Source organism: Triturus cristatus, chromosome 1_2, assembly GCF_964204655.1.
Source record: "Triturus cristatus chromosome 1_2, aTriCri1.1, whole genome shotgun sequence".
Lineage (NCBI taxonomy): Eukaryota > Metazoa > Chordata > Amphibia > Caudata > Salamandridae > Triturus > Triturus cristatus.
Genome location: NC_140580.1, coordinates 636,396,371 through 636,415,997, shown reverse-complemented (window position 1 = coordinate 636,415,997; position 19,627 = coordinate 636,396,371). Strand labels below are relative to the sequence as shown.

General features: G+C 44.2%; 1 protein-coding gene across 24 annotated transcripts in view; it reads right to left on the bottom strand.

The window, feature by feature from the left end:
* Positions 1-19,627, bottom strand: part of LDB3 (LIM domain binding 3) — a 530,539-nt gene that overhangs the window by 329,746 nt on the left and 181,166 nt on the right. For all 24 annotated transcript variants that reach the window (XM_085607354.1, XM_085607410.1, XM_085607474.1 and 21 more), the window contains exon 3: positions 13,458-13,609. In XM_085607354.1, coding sequence (XP_085463480.1) covers positions 13,458-13,609 — 152 coding nt within the window. The remainder of the gene's footprint in view (positions 1-13,457; positions 13,610-19,627) is intronic.

The following is a 19,627-nucleotide window of genomic DNA, read 5'->3' as shown; positions in this document are numbered from 1 at the left end:
CCGGTCGCGTTCTCCATGAGATGTTGTATTGTTTTAGCCATTTGCGCTGTCTCGCGACAGTTCGCGTCCGCAGTGACGTCATGCGTCACGCGATCACGTCTTTTTTCTCACGATCATGCACCGCGAGACAACTGAAAACAAGATGGCCGCGCCTGCGAGCAACCACAGGGGTAAGTTAGCGACCCGCAACCATGCAAAAAATATCGCGAACGGGCGGGAAAAAAACTTCCGCATCTTCGCGATATTTCCGCTTGTTTGCGGAGATTTTTAACATTTTCGTGATAATTTGCGAAAGTCGCTTTCGCAAATTCCGCCCACCCCTACTCAAAAGCACCCACTGGGGTGATTAGCTTTCAAACCTGGTATTAAATAACTACAACTGTCAATGTAACAGAGCTGCTTGTATCAAAACTTTTTCAAGGCATTCATGGCGCATAGTGTGCATTTTGTGATGGCCATTGAGTTTCGAACTTGTTAAAATAATTTCCAGTCGTATTTAATGAATTGAGAGCCATTGGGTAGCAACTTAGGAAGTATCATTAAGCATTGTACATACAGCCCAACGTGTGCCTATGTCTTAGGGAATGGTCTTCATTCAGTCACACAATTTCACCTAGTTGGTCTTCAGAACCAATATGCTCGAAAAGTTGGTGCTGTGGCAGGGTGCACACTGCACATGCCTGTCTTTTATGTTCTGCCGGCTGTCAGGATGGTGGTTCAATGTCTCTACTTATCCTTGTCTCCCTCTACCAGGCAACACAGAAAACCACTTCTGAAAGTGGGTGCGCACTTGACTACCAAGGCCTTGAAAGGTTTGTGGATCCAGGAATCTGGTTTATCAAAATAGGAAAGGCTGTTAAATATTAAACCATTCCACCACCCAGAGATGGCACCAGGGAATGAAGCAGTTCAGCAGCTAGAAACACAACCAGGGAGGAAGCTGTTGGTTCTGATCCAAATGCTGAGCCTATAAGATCCATAAAGATATAGGTGGGTACCACCCAGCCAAGAGAGACAGACATTAAACACCCTACATACTTACTTCTAACTTTAAATGGACACAGCCATCATAGGTCACTGACAACTCTTTTGCCAAGGTCTGAAGGAAGAACTGCTGTGTGCGGGATGAGCAACCTGCTGCTGAGGAGAGAGACCTGAAAGAGTACTGCAAGCTCCAAAACAGCCCTTCTCCACACATTCACATGAAGACACTGAAGTAACCACCAGTAACTGGTAAAGAATGACCTATCCTTACAGAAGAAATCTTAAAAATAACTCTATAGTCACCGTAAAAAACATTAATAACTATGCCAAGTCTCTCCAGATAATTTCTGACCACATGAAAGCTAATAAAATGATATACAAAGCTTTTTTTCCCCATGTGTGCGTCGCGCCAGATTTTGAAAATAGAAGTTTAGCCCTAAAAACATGCAGCACATTGGGTGGCAAATCTTTTATGCCATTCACTGATCAGGTAGTGAGCATTTCCAATAACGTTTTCATCATGCATAAAGACTTTTGGACAGAATACACAGTATACATCCATTAAATAATCAGAGTGGCACTCTGATATGCAGTTGAACAAAAATATTAAAGGTTCGTCCAAGCAAACAGGTAGTGATTGAACAGTCATTACAGGTCATACACTCGGAAGCTGGAATACCTACAATTTTACATGTAGACCAATTAGAAATTAATCAGGAATTAAAACACGTATTGTTTCATCAAGGGCTCTGCTAAAATCTGAACTAAAGCTTGGCCACATTTCTAATGTCAAACCGCATACCTCTCTTGATGTAAACATACAATAGACCGTGACCATTTCCAGAATACCCTGTGGACAATACACAGTGCTTTGTTAGCACAATCATTGGTTAAACAGGGCTGCCAGGCCCAGATTGCAAAGCAGAATCCTGGACTAGGTAAACTGCTCATGCACGGACATGAAAAACCTGAGAGCTCTGTATAAATATATTAAATAAAGTATCTTCAACTCTCTGTTCTAGATTTATTTCAAGCAACCGACATAGAAAGTGGACATTTGATTACAGGATAACCAGGCTGGGTGCATGGGTTCCTTGAAGGTCACAAATGCCAAGGTGATGGCAATAGGCTATTTTGCATACACAGATGTAACTTTGTTACTTATGATCAAATGTAAATTAAGTGATAATGTACAGGCAAAGTATGCAGTGGGTGGGTGAATTATGCTGGATAACACAATAAAAAATTAATTATGCAGTGCATTATTTGAAGACAGGCAATTTACTTAGTACGTTGTTATGTTATGTAGATTCGTATAGCGTGGCTTATCATCCGGCAGGGTACCCAGGCACTAGAGCAGGAGCATTAGTGTGGGAGATAGAGAGACACGCCATAGATCAGTAGCGGTCTCTATGATATGCTAGATGTTTGGTCCGTGTAATCACTGTTTAAAGCCTGTCTACTGCTTTTAAAAACGTTATTCTGCTGCTAACTCGCTTTTAAAGACTTCATTCTGCTGCTAAGTCATTTTTGGAGTCTGGAAGTTGCCTTTTAAACTGCACAGCACTCTTTTAAAATCGAATCATGAATTGTTTTAATTTCTGAATTGCACATGTAAACTTGAAATTGAAGCACACTCGCGCTACCTGCTCCCGCCGATACTGCCTCCGAGGTCTCCGCACTTCCACTCTGTTGAAAGCGGTCTAGTGCCTAGGGGGGGAAAAGCTGCTGATCGGTTGGTAGGTGGAAGGGGAGTAGGTGAAAAGCACCGCTGACGTGCCTAAGGCAAGCCCGTTTGCGCCCGTCCGCGTCCTACCCGGGCCAGGGGCCAGTACCCCTGGTCAACTTCGGACTTACACAGGGGCAGAATTGCATACAAAAGCCTCAAGTAGTCGTGCCCTCAGCAAAAGGGTAATAGAGAAGCTAAGAGCTGAAAAGCTGCTGAGGGACAACAATGCGGGAAGCCTCATTACCCCGGGTCTAGTTCCCCATAACATCACTTCACCTAGCAGCCCACCTGCTCTGAAAGTGGCAGTCCTTAATACGCGCTAATTACAGAAGCACCACCTGGAAGTCTTTTCACTCCTCCAGGATGTAGACATAGACATTCTAGCACTCACTGAAACCTGTCTGGGTGACAACTCAGTCCCAGACATCATAGCTGCCCTTCCGGGGAACTTCGACGCCTTCTGGCATAATCGACCAGGAAAAATGCAGGAAGTAGCCATTCTTTTTAATAAGCAGATAATGGTCACCAAAATGGTGGCTGGGAGCATGCAGACATACTAGGGGTCAAAATCTCATTTAAATCATCCTGCCTATTGCTGCTGGCTGCACACCGCCCCCAACGGTCAACCCCAAGCTTTAACGATCTCTTTACGGAAGTTATCACTGACCTTTGTTCACGTTACAAATGACTGTTAGTGGTTGGTGACCTCAACTATCAATGGGATAAAGATCAGAAAGAGCCGCTCGCAAGCCAGTTTGAGACAGGAATGTGCACAATGGGACTCCACCAAGTGGTGGATGCCCCGACCCACTCAAAAGGACACATCCTGGGTCTTATCTGGACCTCGCAACCAGGGGCCAGTCTAATAGGCATCAACCCGTGTGCATGGTCATGCCACGCGCTTCTTAGCTGCTGTGTCCCAATGGACAGCCAACTATCACAAGCACCCCCAGAGTGGAGAAAGGTGCGAAGCTGGAAGAAAATTGAAGCTGACAACCTAGTAGAAACCATACTTAGGTTCCCCCCTAAACTCAAATCAGTGAATCTAGACCAGGAGAGCGAAGCCCTGACCAACACTCTACGCGGAGCTATAGACATAGTAGCACCGGAGCGAAGAGATAGAGTGAGAGACAAAGGGAAAGGGGCCCCTGGTTTAATGAGACTCTGAGAGAACTGAAGCAAAGCCTCCGCCACGCCGAGAGGCGGTGGAGGAAAGCCTACGACCCAGTGGAGCAGGCAACTTATAAATCCTTACTTACCACGTATAAAAAATCCATTACGGTCAGGAAAGCTGAATACTACTAGGCAAGAATTTCAGATGCGCCTAACAAGCAGAAAGAGACTTTCAGAATTCTGAAAGAACTCAGCCAAAAAGCTGAGGTGAAATCCGCAGTTGTACCCCTAGATTGTGACACCTTCCAAACCTTCTTCCTTCAAAAGGCCAGGGACATTATCTCCAAGATTGACAATACCCCCATCATTCAGAGCTCTCTAGCCCAAAACCAGACCACCCCTTCTCCCCGACAAGCATCTCATGACCTTCCCTATACGGGACTCCACGTCTTTGACACAACTGATGAATCCCATCAAATCGGGCTCTCCTGCAGAACCATGCCCTCCGAGGATCTTCCGAATGGCCCTTCCCGGCCTGGAAAAGCAGCTCCTCGCATTACTGAACAATTCCTTGGAGATCGGCCACCTACCCTCCAACCTGAAGGAGGCCAGAGTCACCCCCCTCCTAAAGAAACCAGAAGCAGATGCCGCTAGTCTCAAGAACTATAGGCCTATTTCCCAGCTCCCCTTCCTGGCGAAAGTGGTAGAACAACATGTACTCAAAACACTTTCATCCTTCCTGGAGAAACACCAACTCCTCCAGATGCGACAAGCAGGATTTAGAGCCCATCATAGCACGGAACTGGTGATGCTTTCTGTTCTTGATGACCTCAGAATGATGACTGACAATTAAAAACCGAGCGCCCTAATTCTATTAGCCCTATTAGCGGCGTTCGATACGGTCAACCACTCCCGACTGCTGGATCGATTAATGGCCCTGGGTATTCATGGGACGGCACATCAGTGGCTAGAATCCCTCCTGACGGAGCGGTCCCAGAGGATCCAGTTAGGAGAGCGGGTATCAGACAGAGGTATTCTTACCTGCGGGGTCCCTCAGGGCTCCGCATTGTCCTCGCTCTTGTTCAACATCTATTTACAGCCTCTGGTGACGGCCCTAGCTCACATGGACTGCCGTGTTTTCAACTATGCAGATGACACCCAGCTCATCCTCCGGATTGACAATTCCCCCTATGCCCAGGATGTGGAGCAAAACATCCTTAGATTCACAGTAAATTGAATGACCACCAATGCATTGAAAATCAACCCTGATAAAACAGAGGTTCTTGTGATCCCTACAAAAGACAACCCCTGGAGCGATCGTTTTTGGTCCCAGGAGCTGGGTGCCACCCCCACACGAGCCCACGCCGTGAAAAGCCTAGGCATTAAAATCGACTCAGAGCTCTCTATGGGTAACCAAGTCACCACAGTGGCCGGTACTTGTACAGGGATAATGAGACAGCTACGGAAACTTGTTCCCCTTCTCTCAACTGCCTCCCTACAAATGATCGTATCGGCCACAATTGTCTCCAGACTAGATTATGGCAATGCCTTATATATCGGCCTTCCTCATAACCTTATCAATAAATTGCAGGTGGTTCTGAACGACGCAGCCAGATGGATCTTTAGGCTGCCAAGAAGGTCCCGCGATTCCCCTCTGTTGTGCAAATTGCACTGGCTCCCCATCAAGCAAAGAGCTAAATTCAAGGGTCTCTGCATTGCCCATAAAGCGATCTACGGCAAAGCCCCGGCGTACATTAAGGAACGCCTGAAGAACTATGTTCAGGGGCGTATGCTGCGGTCTTCAGAAGCCTGCCGCCTGGCCACCCTGGGTTGCAACACCGCATCCAAAGGGGGCAGAGCCTTTTCCGTCCTGCTTCCACAACTTTGGAACCAATTGCCAGACTACTTGTGAAAGGAATCGGCTCTCCTCCCATTCAGGAAACAACTTAAAACATTCCTGTTCAGGGAGGCCCTGGACACTGTGTAAACGTGCCTCACTGTGCGGCCATACATCCGTTTCACGATCTCTGGCAACTCTCTCAGAAGCGCTTAGAGACCCGTCAGTGATTAGCGCAATATAAAAATCAATTAACATTAACTAAGACTGTATTGAGTCAGCCTCTGAGAATTAGTTGAAAAGTCAATTCTTCAGCTTCTTGCAGAATTCAAGAAGTGAGGAGTAGGCCCTGATGTTTAGAGGGAGGTCATTCTAAGTTTTGAGTGTGATGTAGGAGACTGCTAGACCTCCCTTTCTGCTTTTGCAGACATGTGGAAGTGTGGTCGAGTGAGTGTGAGGCTGAGCACAGGTGTCTGGTGGGTTGGTGGAAGTGAAGGCGGTTGTTAAAGTATGCTGGTCCTACATTGTGCAGTACCTTGTAAGCGTGCGTGAGGAGTTTGAATTGGCATGGTTTATGTATGAGGATCCAGTGGACCTCTCTGAGATGTGGTGTAATGTGGGTGCATCGTGAGAGGTTTAGGATGAGTCCTGCTGTGGCATTCTGGATAGCCTGGAGTTGTTGGAGGAGGTGGTTGGGGATTGTGGTGTACAGTCTTCTGCTGTAGTCTAGTCTGCTTGTGATTAGACTTGTGTGGTGGTATGTCTGGTATGCTGAGGTATCCTTTTGAAGATCTTGCAAAGCATGTGGAGTATATGGAGATAGGAAAAGCTGACTGCGTGGACCTGTTCTGTCATGTTGAGTTTGTCATTGAGGAAATTTATAGGTTTTTTGCATGGTTGGTTGGTGTGGGTCCAAGTTCTGGTGGCAACCACGTGGATTCCCAGGGGCAGTTCTTGTTACTTGGCTTCCATCCAATCTGCTATGTTGATCATGCAGTCAGAGTAGTTGGTTCTGGTGGTGGTGGACTTGTCGGACAGTGATAGGATGAGTTGGGTGTCATCTGTATAGGAAATGATGGAGATGCCATGTGTTCTGATGATGTTTGCGAGCTGAGCCATGTAAATGTTGATCAGGGTTGGGCTGAACGATGAAGCCTGGGGGACTCCGCAGATCAGGTCACTGGGTCCCGAAGTGTACGATGGTAGTCTGACTCACTGTGAGGACCAGTTGAGGGCCAGTCCTTGGATGCCTTTGTTGTGCAGTCTTCTGATGAGGGTGTAGTGTGATACTGTATCAAAAGCAGCGGAGAGGTTGAGTAGGATAAAGGCAGTGGTTTGTCCGCGGTCCAGAATTGTGCAGATTCCATCCATGGCGGTGATGAGTTCTGTTTTTGTGCTGTGGTTGCTCTGAAAACCTGATTGGGTGCAGCCATGTAAGTTGTGGAGTTCGAAGTGGTTGGTGAGTTGTTTGTTGATTACCTTCTCTATCAATTTGGCTAGGTACGGGAGCGGTGCTTAATTTGTAAGAAAAAATAAGTGCCAGGGCTCTCCTCAGGATGCCACAGCAGCTTGCACCACACATTGCCCTGCTATGCTGCCAATGATAGTAACAACACAAATACTAACTATCGCACTCCTACAAGTGTGACAATTCGGACTATTTCAGGCCCCAAAGCTATGAGAATGGCTTGGGAGACAGGTAATAGCAATTTTAAATGTATATTGCATTAATAATTTGCTGTTATTCTGGTCATCTCTAAATTAGCCAGACAGTGCCACCTTGTGGCAGGCTGTCACATGCGCCGGTGCTGACAATTAAGTACTGGTGCTGAGCACTGGAAACTGCCAGCTCAAATTAAGTACTATACGGGAGTAGGGAGATGGGTCGGACATTGCTCAGCTTGCTAGTGTTGGCTGATGGTTTTTGAGAAGGGTGTTGACTGCTGCATGTTTTCAGTCTTCCGGGAAGGTGGCTAATTTGATTTAGTTGATGAAATGTGTAAGAATTTTGGTTCTCTTGTTATCTAGTTTTAATGGTAATTTAACAAATTTAAGGAAGAAAGCAATGTGCATTCAGCAGATATCAGGCTCAATGTTATTAACCAAAATCTATACATTTATTGCAATAAAGGATACACATTTATTTTTATGCCTGCTAGAAGTAATACTTACGAACATGAAAAGCACTGCAATACAGTATCCTTCATCGTGCTTATGTCTGTGTGTTAAAGAACCTTTGAAACTGAAGCAGCATATCTGAAATATGCCAAACAGTTACAGTCCTTTGTAAATTCCAAGTGCCCGCTTAAAAAACTGTTAATCTGAGAATATTTTCATTTAGATGTGAATTGTTTCCAACAGTAAATCAACATTGTAACTGGATTACAAAGATAATCGACACAAATTGGAAATTTCAGGAATTTGTCCAAGTATGTATTCATTTAAACCGGTACCAACATATTTCTTCTTTTGGGGTATTTGCTGATTCCTAATATGGTAGCCACACAGAAACATGTAACTAAAATTATGAAAATAAATTTACAGTGCCAAGTCACTACAAAACTGCTACTTTTTCGATGTATACTGTTCGATGTGCATATATGAGGAATGAATGTGAAATCCATACAGTGGAAATATATATCAACACTATTTTCAGCCGGGAATTTGAAGCTGGAAAGGGTTTGGAACCATGATATGTAAGATAGTTTGAAAGATGGATCTATGTTCTAACATGAGAACTCAAGCATCCCTTCCCTGTTCATAACAGCATCATGGCACTTAGAGGCCAAAGTAAATATTAATTATTATTAGACGTGAGGCAATGTTAATTACTCTCGCATAGGTGTCCAATTTAAGTAATACTGCATTTTGCAAAGATATTAGTCAAATGTGGCAGAAAGAGGTACCAAGCCTTGAAACTGGAAGCCCTACACAACATGGATGGGACAACAGATTACAACAGATTGCTGTGATGTGTGATTCCTTTCTATCACCTGATTGACAGCAGGAAAACTCAATGGCAATTCAACTGCAGCACATTGTGCGCACATAGCTCCTTTTCAGGTCTCGCTTGCCAGTCCAGCTATCTATTGCCTGATCTTATGTGAGCAACAGATAAAGATCTGAGTACTATTGAGAGGCGTTTTTACCGATCATTTATTGAGTGCTTTCAGTACCACTTTTGAACAGGCAGTAAATGTGTTGCTTCCACTGAAAAATAGCACTTTTATTCAATGATTTTGCCTTCCGGGAAAGCGCAAGCTAAAGAGAGCAGACTGATTTGGTTATAGCAGCAAGCCTGTGATCAAGCCTATAGGCCTGATTTGTTTATTATGGAAGGTTACAATAAAATCAGTAGGCTGAGTTTCTTTTTTTGTAAGCGTATGTTAAAGACAAAAGCCAAGGGTGGATTGTTATTAATCAATGTTAAAGCACAAAGAGAGATATTCTGTTACATGGAATTTCACAGATTGCTGTGGCAAGCAAGGGTTTTGGAATTGGTTTCCCCTCTGTCACTTTGTAGAGATACAAGGATTGCACTTAGATAATCCTGGTTAGGCCCTATCAGGAAAGAGAGAGCCTTTTTTTATAAGTAATTGCGATTTTATGCCTGTATGACTGATGTGGGTAAACGTTCACTCAATACAGCAGGCCTGAGTTGGTTATGATGACAAGCCAAAGATAAAGGCAATAGGCCCAATTGGTTCACAGGGAAAAAATACATTCACTGCTATCGGTCTGATTTGCTTATTACAACAAAGGCAGCAGGCCTGTCTCATTTATTGCGTAAAGCATGTGTTATAACCAATAGGCCTTTAAGACTGGACTGCTTTTACACTGTGTTACAGGCTTTAGAAAAGTACTTTGTTACATGAAATTCCACAGATTACTGTAGTAGGAATGGGTTTGATGATGGTGACCCACATTGGCAAGCCCTGGGGATATAATGCTTCTTTGTCTCTGTTGACATGGGTTGTATATTGTTTTGCCTACAGTACTTTATTGAAATTGTATAACTGTATTCAATGGTTGCCAGTTAATGTGCAATTCAGTAGGCATGAGTTGGTTATGGTGACAAGCCAACGATAAACAATATGGGAATTATTGGTTCATTTGGAAACGTTCTGTCAGATCTCATAATTTTGATCTGTTTATTTTGAAAAGCTAAGGAGGCCAGACTTACTTATTGTGAAAAATATGTGTTAAAGGCAATAGGCTTTTAATGGTTGATTATTATTAAACTCTCCTAAAGCCTGTGGGAATGGCATTTTGCTACATGGAATCTCACAGGTTCCCATGGTAGGCAAGGGTTTGGTGTTGGTAAACCACTCGAACAAACCATAAAATACAATATTGGCACTATGGTAATACTTATTAGGCCCTTTTTAATGCAATTTTATATGGATTTTACAACTGTAATTCAGACTTGTTTTGTAGTTTTGATACTGTATACCTGATGGCATATGCTCACAATAATAGGCCTGGTTGGTTCACTGGGAAATGTTCAGCCAGATTCAAAGGTCCAATCTGTTTATTATGAAAAGTTAAGGCAAAGGCAGTAGGCATGATGTATTTATTTTGAAATGCATATATTAACACCAAACACAAAAGTCCTCATCCTCGGCCCCACCCCCTCCGCATGGGACGACTCCTGGTGGCCGGCCACGTTGGGAGCTGACCCGACACCCACCAACCACGCACGCAACCTGGGGTTCATCCTGGACTCAACGCTCTCCATGACCCAACAAGTCAACGCCGTCTCCTCCTCCTGCTTCAACACCCTCCGCATGCTCCGCAAGACCTATAGATGGATCCCCACCGAAACCAGAAGGTCGGTCACCCAAGCCCTTGTCAGCAGCAGGATGGACTACGGCAACACCCTCTACGCAGGAACCACGGCCAAACTCCAGAAAAGACTCCAACGCATACAAAACGCCTCTGCATGCCTCATCCTCGGAATCCCTCGCCACAGCCACATCACCGCCCACCTGAGAGACCTGCACTGGCTCCCGGTTCACAAGAGGATCACCTTCAAGCTCCTCACCCACGATCACAAAGCACTCCACAACGCCGGACCAGCATACCTTAACGAACGGCTCACCTTCTACACCCCGAACCGCCAGCTTCGCTCCGCTGACCTCGCCCTCGCCACCGTCCCACGCATCCGCCGAATGAACACCGGTGGCAGATCATAATCCCACCTCGCCACCAAGACATGGAACACCCTCCCCATCCACCTGGGTCAGACCCAGGACCTGCTGACTTTCAGGAGACTCCTCAAGACCTGGCTGTTCGATCAGTAGCTGCGACATCCCCCATCTCCTCCAGCGCCTTGAGACCCTCACAGGTGAGTAGCGCGTTCTATAAATGCTTGATTGATTGATTGATTGACCAATATGTATTTAAGGATGGAATGTTATTGCACCTGCAGACATGTATTGTAAGCAAGGGTTTTGGTGGTGATTTCCCCCTTTGACTCACCTTAGGTGTAGAAGATATGTACTGTAATAATTCTTTATATATAAATATATATATATATATATATATCTGTGTGTGTGTGTGTGTGTGTGTGTTCGTGCAGACTATATTATGCTTTTTAATTACTATTTTTGAGAGTGGGGAGGGATCATTACTCACATGTATGTTATACTCTGTTCATATGCATATACAGTTTATGACACAAAATATTTTAATTTGTATTGTTTTAACAAATGTATTTAACTGAAGCAGGATACATAGGGATACATTTGTGCAGCAAGTCAAAATAACACTCAAGAGATATTGTGACTATTAGGACAGCTGCTCCTTGTGTAAAGTAATTGTTAAATGTAATTTGTGAGGCACCAAAGTATTTTCTCTTGTCCCTTTTGCTATACTGTGGTAATAAACTCAAATTTGACCATTGCTTGCTGCTTATTTCATCTGCAGAGCTCCATGTCCCATGCGGCCATTGCTTCTAAACCCAGTGACCATCATGGTATAGTCTGTGAGTGGTATGGAATTGTATTGTGCACAATGTACCATTGTTTTACCATTCCAAGATGGCCAACACATTGGTTTTAAATGTGACAGAATGGCTTGAACTTTAAATCAACAATACACTATGGAGCCGATTACGATATTGGTTGGAAAGCCTCCGACCGCTAGTCAGAAGCTGACTGAAATGGTCGTGGGCTTTCTGACCGACTCGTTCAGGTTGCGTTCCGACCGCCCGATTACGATGTCGGCGGTCAGAGCGTAAACCGCTCGATCAGTCCGACATGGTTCTGACAGGCTCTCGGAGTATTCGGCTGGTCGGAACCATGCCATAATCCCCTATGGATGGCATTTCCGACGTTGGGATTACGATGTCGGTTTCCAACAGCCTTTCCGTGCTGGCCTTTCTGACATGGAAAGGCTGTTGGAAATTGACTTTGGGGGCTCCTAGCAAGGTCCTCTTCACCCTCCATGCCTGCGATTGATGGCCAAGGGGGTACCCAGTGCACCCCCTGTAAATTCCCCCCCCCCCCCCCAATTTCTCTATGGAAGCTTGTGTTTTGGCCGGTGTACGGTCGTAACACAAGCTCCCATAGAGAAAAGGGAGTATATGATTGAGCAGTGTTCGGTCGCATCATAATCAGGGGGTCGGAACCGTCGGACAGATGTTGGTCAGTCCTTAAACCGAGACGGTGTCGGTCAGAAGCAACTCCGACCAACATCGTAATCGGCCCTATGTTCAATTTCACTGAAAGACAACGAGCTAATGCCATGTTCAATTTTGATCACTATTGCAAGCATATCCCTTACATATGTGGTTGAATTTTGAGCTTGTGTTTTGTTGTCATTGCGTAAGTGAATAAATTCAAGAATAAATCAGTGGATGAATGGGTGAGTGACAGACTGTATGTATGATTACTTAATTAGTGCCCAGGCGTGGCCACTCATCCTGCGAAGTGGTTGAGCGGGGGGAACGGGAAGACACACACACAAAAAAAGAACATAAAAAAAGAAAGAAAAATACACTTACCTGCTCCGACAGCCATCGCCTTCCTCCTGATCCTCGCCACCCGAACGTTCAGGAAGCTGCACACTGCGCAGGCTCCAAGATCCCAATCCCAGCACTGCTCACATGCTACGAATACTATTCCCAGAATGTGAGCAGCGCTGGGATTGGTCTGAGTACCTCGGTTCGGCGCTCAGACATAGGGAGCCTATGTTGGTTTCTCCAACCAACTGTACAACGTAGCTAGGTAGAGAAAAACCAAGTGCGCCTGATGGTTTGGCCGGGCCCATAGGACCCAAACTGTCATTAGCACTTGGCAGTGCGCACGACTTCCCCCTCCTCCCCGGTGCTACAACTGTAGCATCAGTGTAGGTGGCCAGGCCCCTGCCTCGGCTCGCAGTTCAGGCCTGCAGGACGAATAATAAAATGATAATAAAAATGCTTTATTATAATTTTATTTTTGTCTTTTGCCTCTGCTGGCTTTCAGCAGGGAGGGGCGACGCTCCTCCGCCATAACGGAGGAGCAGTCCCAACAGACACGCTTACTACATTTATAAGCCAAATCTATTGGTATTACCAATGCTTGTTACCTTTAAGGTCTTTGAAGCTAACATGGCGGTATAAGACATTTCACAAAGTTTCACGGCCACAACCTTCACTAAATTGCCAACTCTTGGTAATTACACCGTAATGCTGACATTTCTAGCTTTTTGTAAGGAAATTATGGTCAATAACTTATAATAACGTATTAATATTCCATGTATATGAAGTAAACACAACACTCACTAACTGCCCTTGCGGATTAAACTTACTTTTGGAGAGTGAGGCTTAGGTTGTAGCTGGCGGACTTGATCTTGTTCTGTGCTTCTAAGTGGGTCATTCCATCTGTGCTGACACCGTCGATGGCCACCACGAGATCCCCCTGGTTGACATGGGACTGAGCGGCTTTGCTTCCTGGGGTGATCTGGTGAGGCACAAAAAACAAAAATGTGTTACATTAATCAAGTTTGTTTCCTTATTAATGAGCATTTGGGGCAATTTTATGCAGGGGGATTTCTAAAAAACATTCAGTACAATTACTTAATCTAATAAATGCTACAAAATTATGACGAGTGAGGAAAATAGAAAAGCATCCTATATAATGTATAATAAATCTCCAAAGCTACCCATGCATCGCAGAGCCAACCTCCAGATTTGTAGTTAAGTGTTCTTCAACCTGGATTCAAGACACAAGCACAAACGGTGCCATCTAAGGCATGGCTTTGAACCTAAAGGCATGTACCTACCAAGGGTGTCCGAGAGGAGGTAAGAGAGACGGTCACCACATTTAAGGCATGTCACTGCGATGCAGGAAAATATTTCAAATATCATGAACACCAAAATGAGATGCCTGCCTCATGCCTTTTATCTGAAGTAGGTTATTAATTAATGACTTATTCATATAGTGCACCAGCGCCTTGATGCCCTTGGGCTTAGTTAGCACTCTATAAGTTGTATTTCATTCATTTCATTCATTCATTCACTATGAACATATTATTCCATTTTTTTGTGTGCTGCACCACCACAGTATACCAAACATACACCAAATATAAACACACCTATTGACACATATAACGGGTATGAGTTCACAAAAGCAATAATTATTTCAAAACTCAGTCACCCATGCATTTTATGGAGCAGAGACATAGAGTGACTTTCAGGAGGGGGGCGAAGCATGTGCAAAATGCTCAAGTTAAAAGGACAGTACTGGATGCAGAATCATTTGAAGTGAACACAAACAACCTTGGATTCTAAAGCAACCATATTTGAAATTATTTTTGGATGATTCTAAAACAATATGTCAGCCTTAGGGGCAGAGTTTGGCAGATGGGTTACTCTGTTATAAAACCTGGTGGATATCCTGTCCACCACATTACTAGTGCATAATATCCTATGGCAATTCTAATAAATCAGACAGGTCATCCACCACAACAGTGACGAAGTACCCCATTCGCCAAACTCTGAATCAGGACCTTGGTCTTTGATAATGTAGAGAATGCTGCAAAGGCAATAACGTTTCTGCATTGTGGTTGGCTCTCACAAAGGCCTTCAGGACAGGAATAATTGTGAAAAGTCATTAAGGTTGTAAGGTGAGTGTACTTAGTCCTTCAAATTCACTCAGTTTTCTACTGTGCAATAACATGTGTTAATTATATTTCTCATGTTTGATATTGAGCACATATTGGCGTGCAAATCTACATATGTTGTGGAAAGGAAATTATCACAGTTAAAGCGAGAGATGTTGTCCAATGGGATCCTTTGGCCCCTAAAGACACACACAGCTTTCGGACAGGGAGCCCTGAATGATCCCAGCCTTTTAAAGTTTGACAACCACACATAGATAACCCTGGTCATATAAACACAACACAGCGGTAATAGATTTTTTAAGATAGTTTCTTACTGAAGATAATAACAGGGCTTTTGCCTATGCATTTCAGCACACACTTTCTTAAGAATATAAGTGCAAAGAGTTGTATTGGTTGCCAACTAAGGTTGCCATTGGACAGCTGTCAAAGTCTGCTCGCAGGAACCAGGGATCCTGCTGTACAGACATCTGCTGCTCTTCACTTGAGAGGAACGAGTGTGGAAATTGTGCAGTCTTCCGCTTTGTTACTAGCATTCGTTGAGTTGTACATTTGATTAACTTCAATAGACACAATCAGCTCTGAAGTACCAGATTACAATGGTTTATAAGAAGAAAAACGAAGGCTGTAACCCCGCCTCCCAGTAACACAAATACCCTACTATTGTTTGTTCATAAATGATTTAAGAACATCCTCTTCTGTCTCATTCTCCTTAAACCATCACATCCTTCTTACCACTGCTAATATTTTGGATAAGTAAACAGCACAATTTAGATCACACATTACTTTCCATCGCAACTCGAAACATATACATAACAAACATCACATTCATCAACAAGTAGAAAGTAACAAATATGAAGTCGAGCATGTACATAGAAGTGGGGGGGATGTTGCCAGGTTACTTTATTTTGTAGCACACGGTGACCTGTAAAAGCCTACATGGCTACTTGTGCCTACAAGACTAACATAATTTACAATATTTCCCCATACTATTCTTACCTTTTGAAAGATGCTTGTCAACGTTTGCTTTCTGTTCATTCTTCTAAATTTTTAAGATACTGTCTTCAATACATTCAATTATATAAATATAGTAATAGGCTTTAGGTGAGCCGTTTCCTCTTGATAGAATGTCTTTTTTGTTTGTCTCATTTCCCTGCTTCTTATTCGAAGGCTTTCCTCTCTGTCCTGCCTCTGGAGCATTTCTTCCTCACTATTCTTGTGTCCCTCCAATGCTTGCATTCAGGGAACTACTGTTTCTTTTTTTTTACTCTCCTTGGTAGTGCATGCTTTTCTTGCTATTTCCATTGTGTGCTGCTTTGCCCTCAAATCCCTCACCTGCTGTGCATGCTGCTTTCCACCCTAAAGCTGCTCCTTTGTTTCTCCTACCCCCTAATGCTTAAAACCCTTTCCCTGCTCATCTGCTGCTTCTCTGCTTTTCCTGCCGCTATGCCCACTCCTACATTTCTCCTCTACCACCGTTGTGATCTTTAAAAAAAAAAAACATTTTTGGAGGACCGGGCACCTTCTATTAACTACTAACGGGTTGCTCCTTTCTTTTTCCATCCACTTTCATACATAGGTTTATATTTTTCCACTCCAAGGGTGGCGTCTGTCACTTTGGATCAGTAAATTTAAAAAAAGCAAGATGCTGACACGTGATAATGCATACTTGTGCACTCATCACCCTGTGGCGGCTCATAGCATAATGAAACACGTGCGCATGTATCATTGTAAATGCACGTTTTCATATTAATGTGACTCTTTTTGCTGATGCTATTCAGCATCGGCAAAAACTTTTTATTCTTTCTTTTTTGCTGACTTTCAAAAGCATCAGAAAAAAATTATCTGCAAAGCCAATAGGTTAGAGGGAAGAGGTGTGGCGCCGCGGCCAGGGCGACTGACTCAGGAATCTGGGGATCACGGTTCCATCCCAAGCGCCGGAGGCAGTTTAGCCCAGCACCATGTGACTCTGGGCAATAGCTTGCTTAATCTTCCCGACTGCCCCCAGCGCCTAGAGACACTTACGGGTGATTGTTCGCGCTTTACAAATGTGGAATATTAATAGATCTAGCACATCTAAAAGGAGAGACCTCCTTTATATGTAACCTCCTGTCTATTGCAACCACCAATTCAGGTGTTTAATTGTGGTTTTAATTTGCTCTTGTAAACCTTGCTCTTGCCGCTAAAACCTATTAATCTAGAAAGATCCAATTTGATTGTATTTTCCATTAGAATCTCAGATTTAATCCAGCCCTGTACTGTACTTACCAAATTCTACATTGAAGCAGGTTTTGAGGCGCGTGGAACATTTTAAAACACTCATGAGCAAACTGAATTCAGCTAAGCATCTTTAGGAGGTTCAGGCCACCTGGAGACCTACTCAACTACAGTTTTCTCGTGAATGCTGTATAGGACTGCTGGTCAATGTCAGGAGCTCATTGGCACGTCCTAAATAATTTGCTCCAAAGGACATGTTTGCAAAAATTGTGTCCCTGTCTTTTGAGAGCTTGTATTCGGATCACTTTGCATGCTTTAACACATGCCCAGGCCGTCTCTGACTCAAGTTCCCATCCCAGTATCGAGGAGCCTGCCGGGAGGAAGTTCCATGATTAAGCGATGAATAAGCAGTCTGTGGCACCTCGGCGAGAAAGGCAATTACAGGGAGTGATAAAGAGCCCAATCACTATAGTGATCATACGTTTCTTGAGCCTGGACAGCTTCTAACAGCCCAGGTGTGGTACAAAGCAGGCTGGACTGCTTTCTTTTCAGGTTGACTTGGTAATCTATAGGTGTCCACCCTGGAGTTTGTGCAGGTTCCAGCTGCAGGCAATGGCCACCAGTCTCCCTTCAAAAAGAGAGCGAAACACGTCAATTATGTTGTGTATGCTCCTGAAGATTCTACTATTTGATAAGAGACTTTGGTACGTTTTATTACATGCAGCTACAAACAAACAAACAGGACTGCCCACTGTAAACATCATGCCAGAGAGGGCCCTCCTCACTCCTTTAAGCGCCAGTACTATGACAAAGAAATACAAGCCAGCCAAGAGTGTTAACAGCAAGAGGGCTGTAAATTGCCCCTAGAAGAATACAAATGGTCCCTTAGACAGGGGTGGGGCAGCATCAAACAACCACATCATTCTAAGGTGTCAAAATGCCCTGCTTTGGTCTAGATCCCATTCATTCCTGCTTAATCAGGGCCACCCTAAAACGTATAAGAAACAGAAGGATCCCTTGCAATGTCCAAACGGTGCATTATCCTCCATAATCGAGGAGGCAACCGATAGTTACAGTAAACTGGCGCCAAAATCTTCCCCTGTTAATCTACTGATAGTAAGAGAATTTACACACCTCGGTCTCCGCATCCCTTTAGAGAGGATTACACACTTCTTCCACTTTTTATGTCTCGCCGACCGAGACCACCTGCTGACAAAAGTCATCAACTGAAGAGACAATGTCAGGGCTGGTGCGACCGGTGACGACCTCGAGGGGTGGTGCCGCATTTCAAAATATTATTAGAGGCTTAAAGGCACTTGCTGGAAAGCTCCTTGTGTGGCCAGCAATTTTCGGGTAGTATTAAAAATATCACGATGGCTTACTGGGTACCTGCTGGAGAGATGTGAGTTTTGTCTAGAGGCAGTTTTACAGTAGCAGCTTGCACAGGTACCAGCGGTGGGGGGACCCGGGGGCGCGGCAGGGGTGGGGCGTAGTGGGGGCTGGTGAAAGTCGACAGACGACGGGATAAGTAATATTAAATAAATCATACCACTTACTTTGTGCTCGCCGCATCGGCGATGCAGCGATGCAGTGAGCGCAAAGTAAGTGGTTTTATTTATTTTCTTATTTAATATTACTTATCCCGTCGTCTGTCGACTTCCACCACCCCCTTAACCCTGCCTCACCTCTCTTACCTGTGCGAGCAGCCACTGGTGGGCGGAATTTGCGTAATCGCGTTACGCAAATCTCCGCGAAACGGTAAAAAATCTCCGCGAACAAGCAGAAATTCCGCGGACACGCGGAATTGCTTGTTCGCGATGCTTTTTTCCTGTTCACAGTTGCTGTTTGCGTGCTCGGGGAGAAATATCTTGCGAACACGCATTTTGAGAACGCGAACAAGAAAAAATTTCGCGAAGTCGCGGAAAGCAGAATTTTGGGCAATTTCGCGTTCTCCGCGGAACGCGAAATTACGCAAATTCCACGAGCGGAACGGAATTTACCGCCCAGGCCTAGTCACCATAAAGTAGCGTAGAGGGTTAATTTGTCTGCTGCAAAGCACGTGTAACATGCAGATTACAGAATTGTATTTTATGTAGATAGCTCAGTGTGCTTACTGCTTTTGTCACAGAGATCATTTTGCTACTTTCAGTTCATAAATGACAATTCTTCTAATGTAGAACAGTGAGATATGAACTGGCATCAAAGAGCTGAGTGCAAATTGCACGGCCTAGATTTAGAAATGTATGTTTTTCCCCCGTCTTTCGTTGCTAAAAAGGGTTCATTTGTGTAGAAATAAATTCTTAATAGTTAAGCCAACCCTAACAACTGTATTACGTTTTAAATCCTAAATTCGTGCTTCTCCAGACCAAGCACTCTTAAAATAAACTGCCCACCAATACGGATGACACATGACTCCGACAACTTGTAGTCCTCATTATCCTATGTAACATTTCCTACGCATTGATTTATCACTTGTATGACTCATTGTCTCTGTATAATGCGAGTGATATAAAGTGTTCTGATACCCATTGCATTAAATAGATGTGAGAGAGGGGTTATTGAATGACAAGGGGCACCTTTGAAAGGTGGTAGTGAGGGCATCTGGGGACACAGGAGGTCACTGGGGGCGTCAACAAAGATTG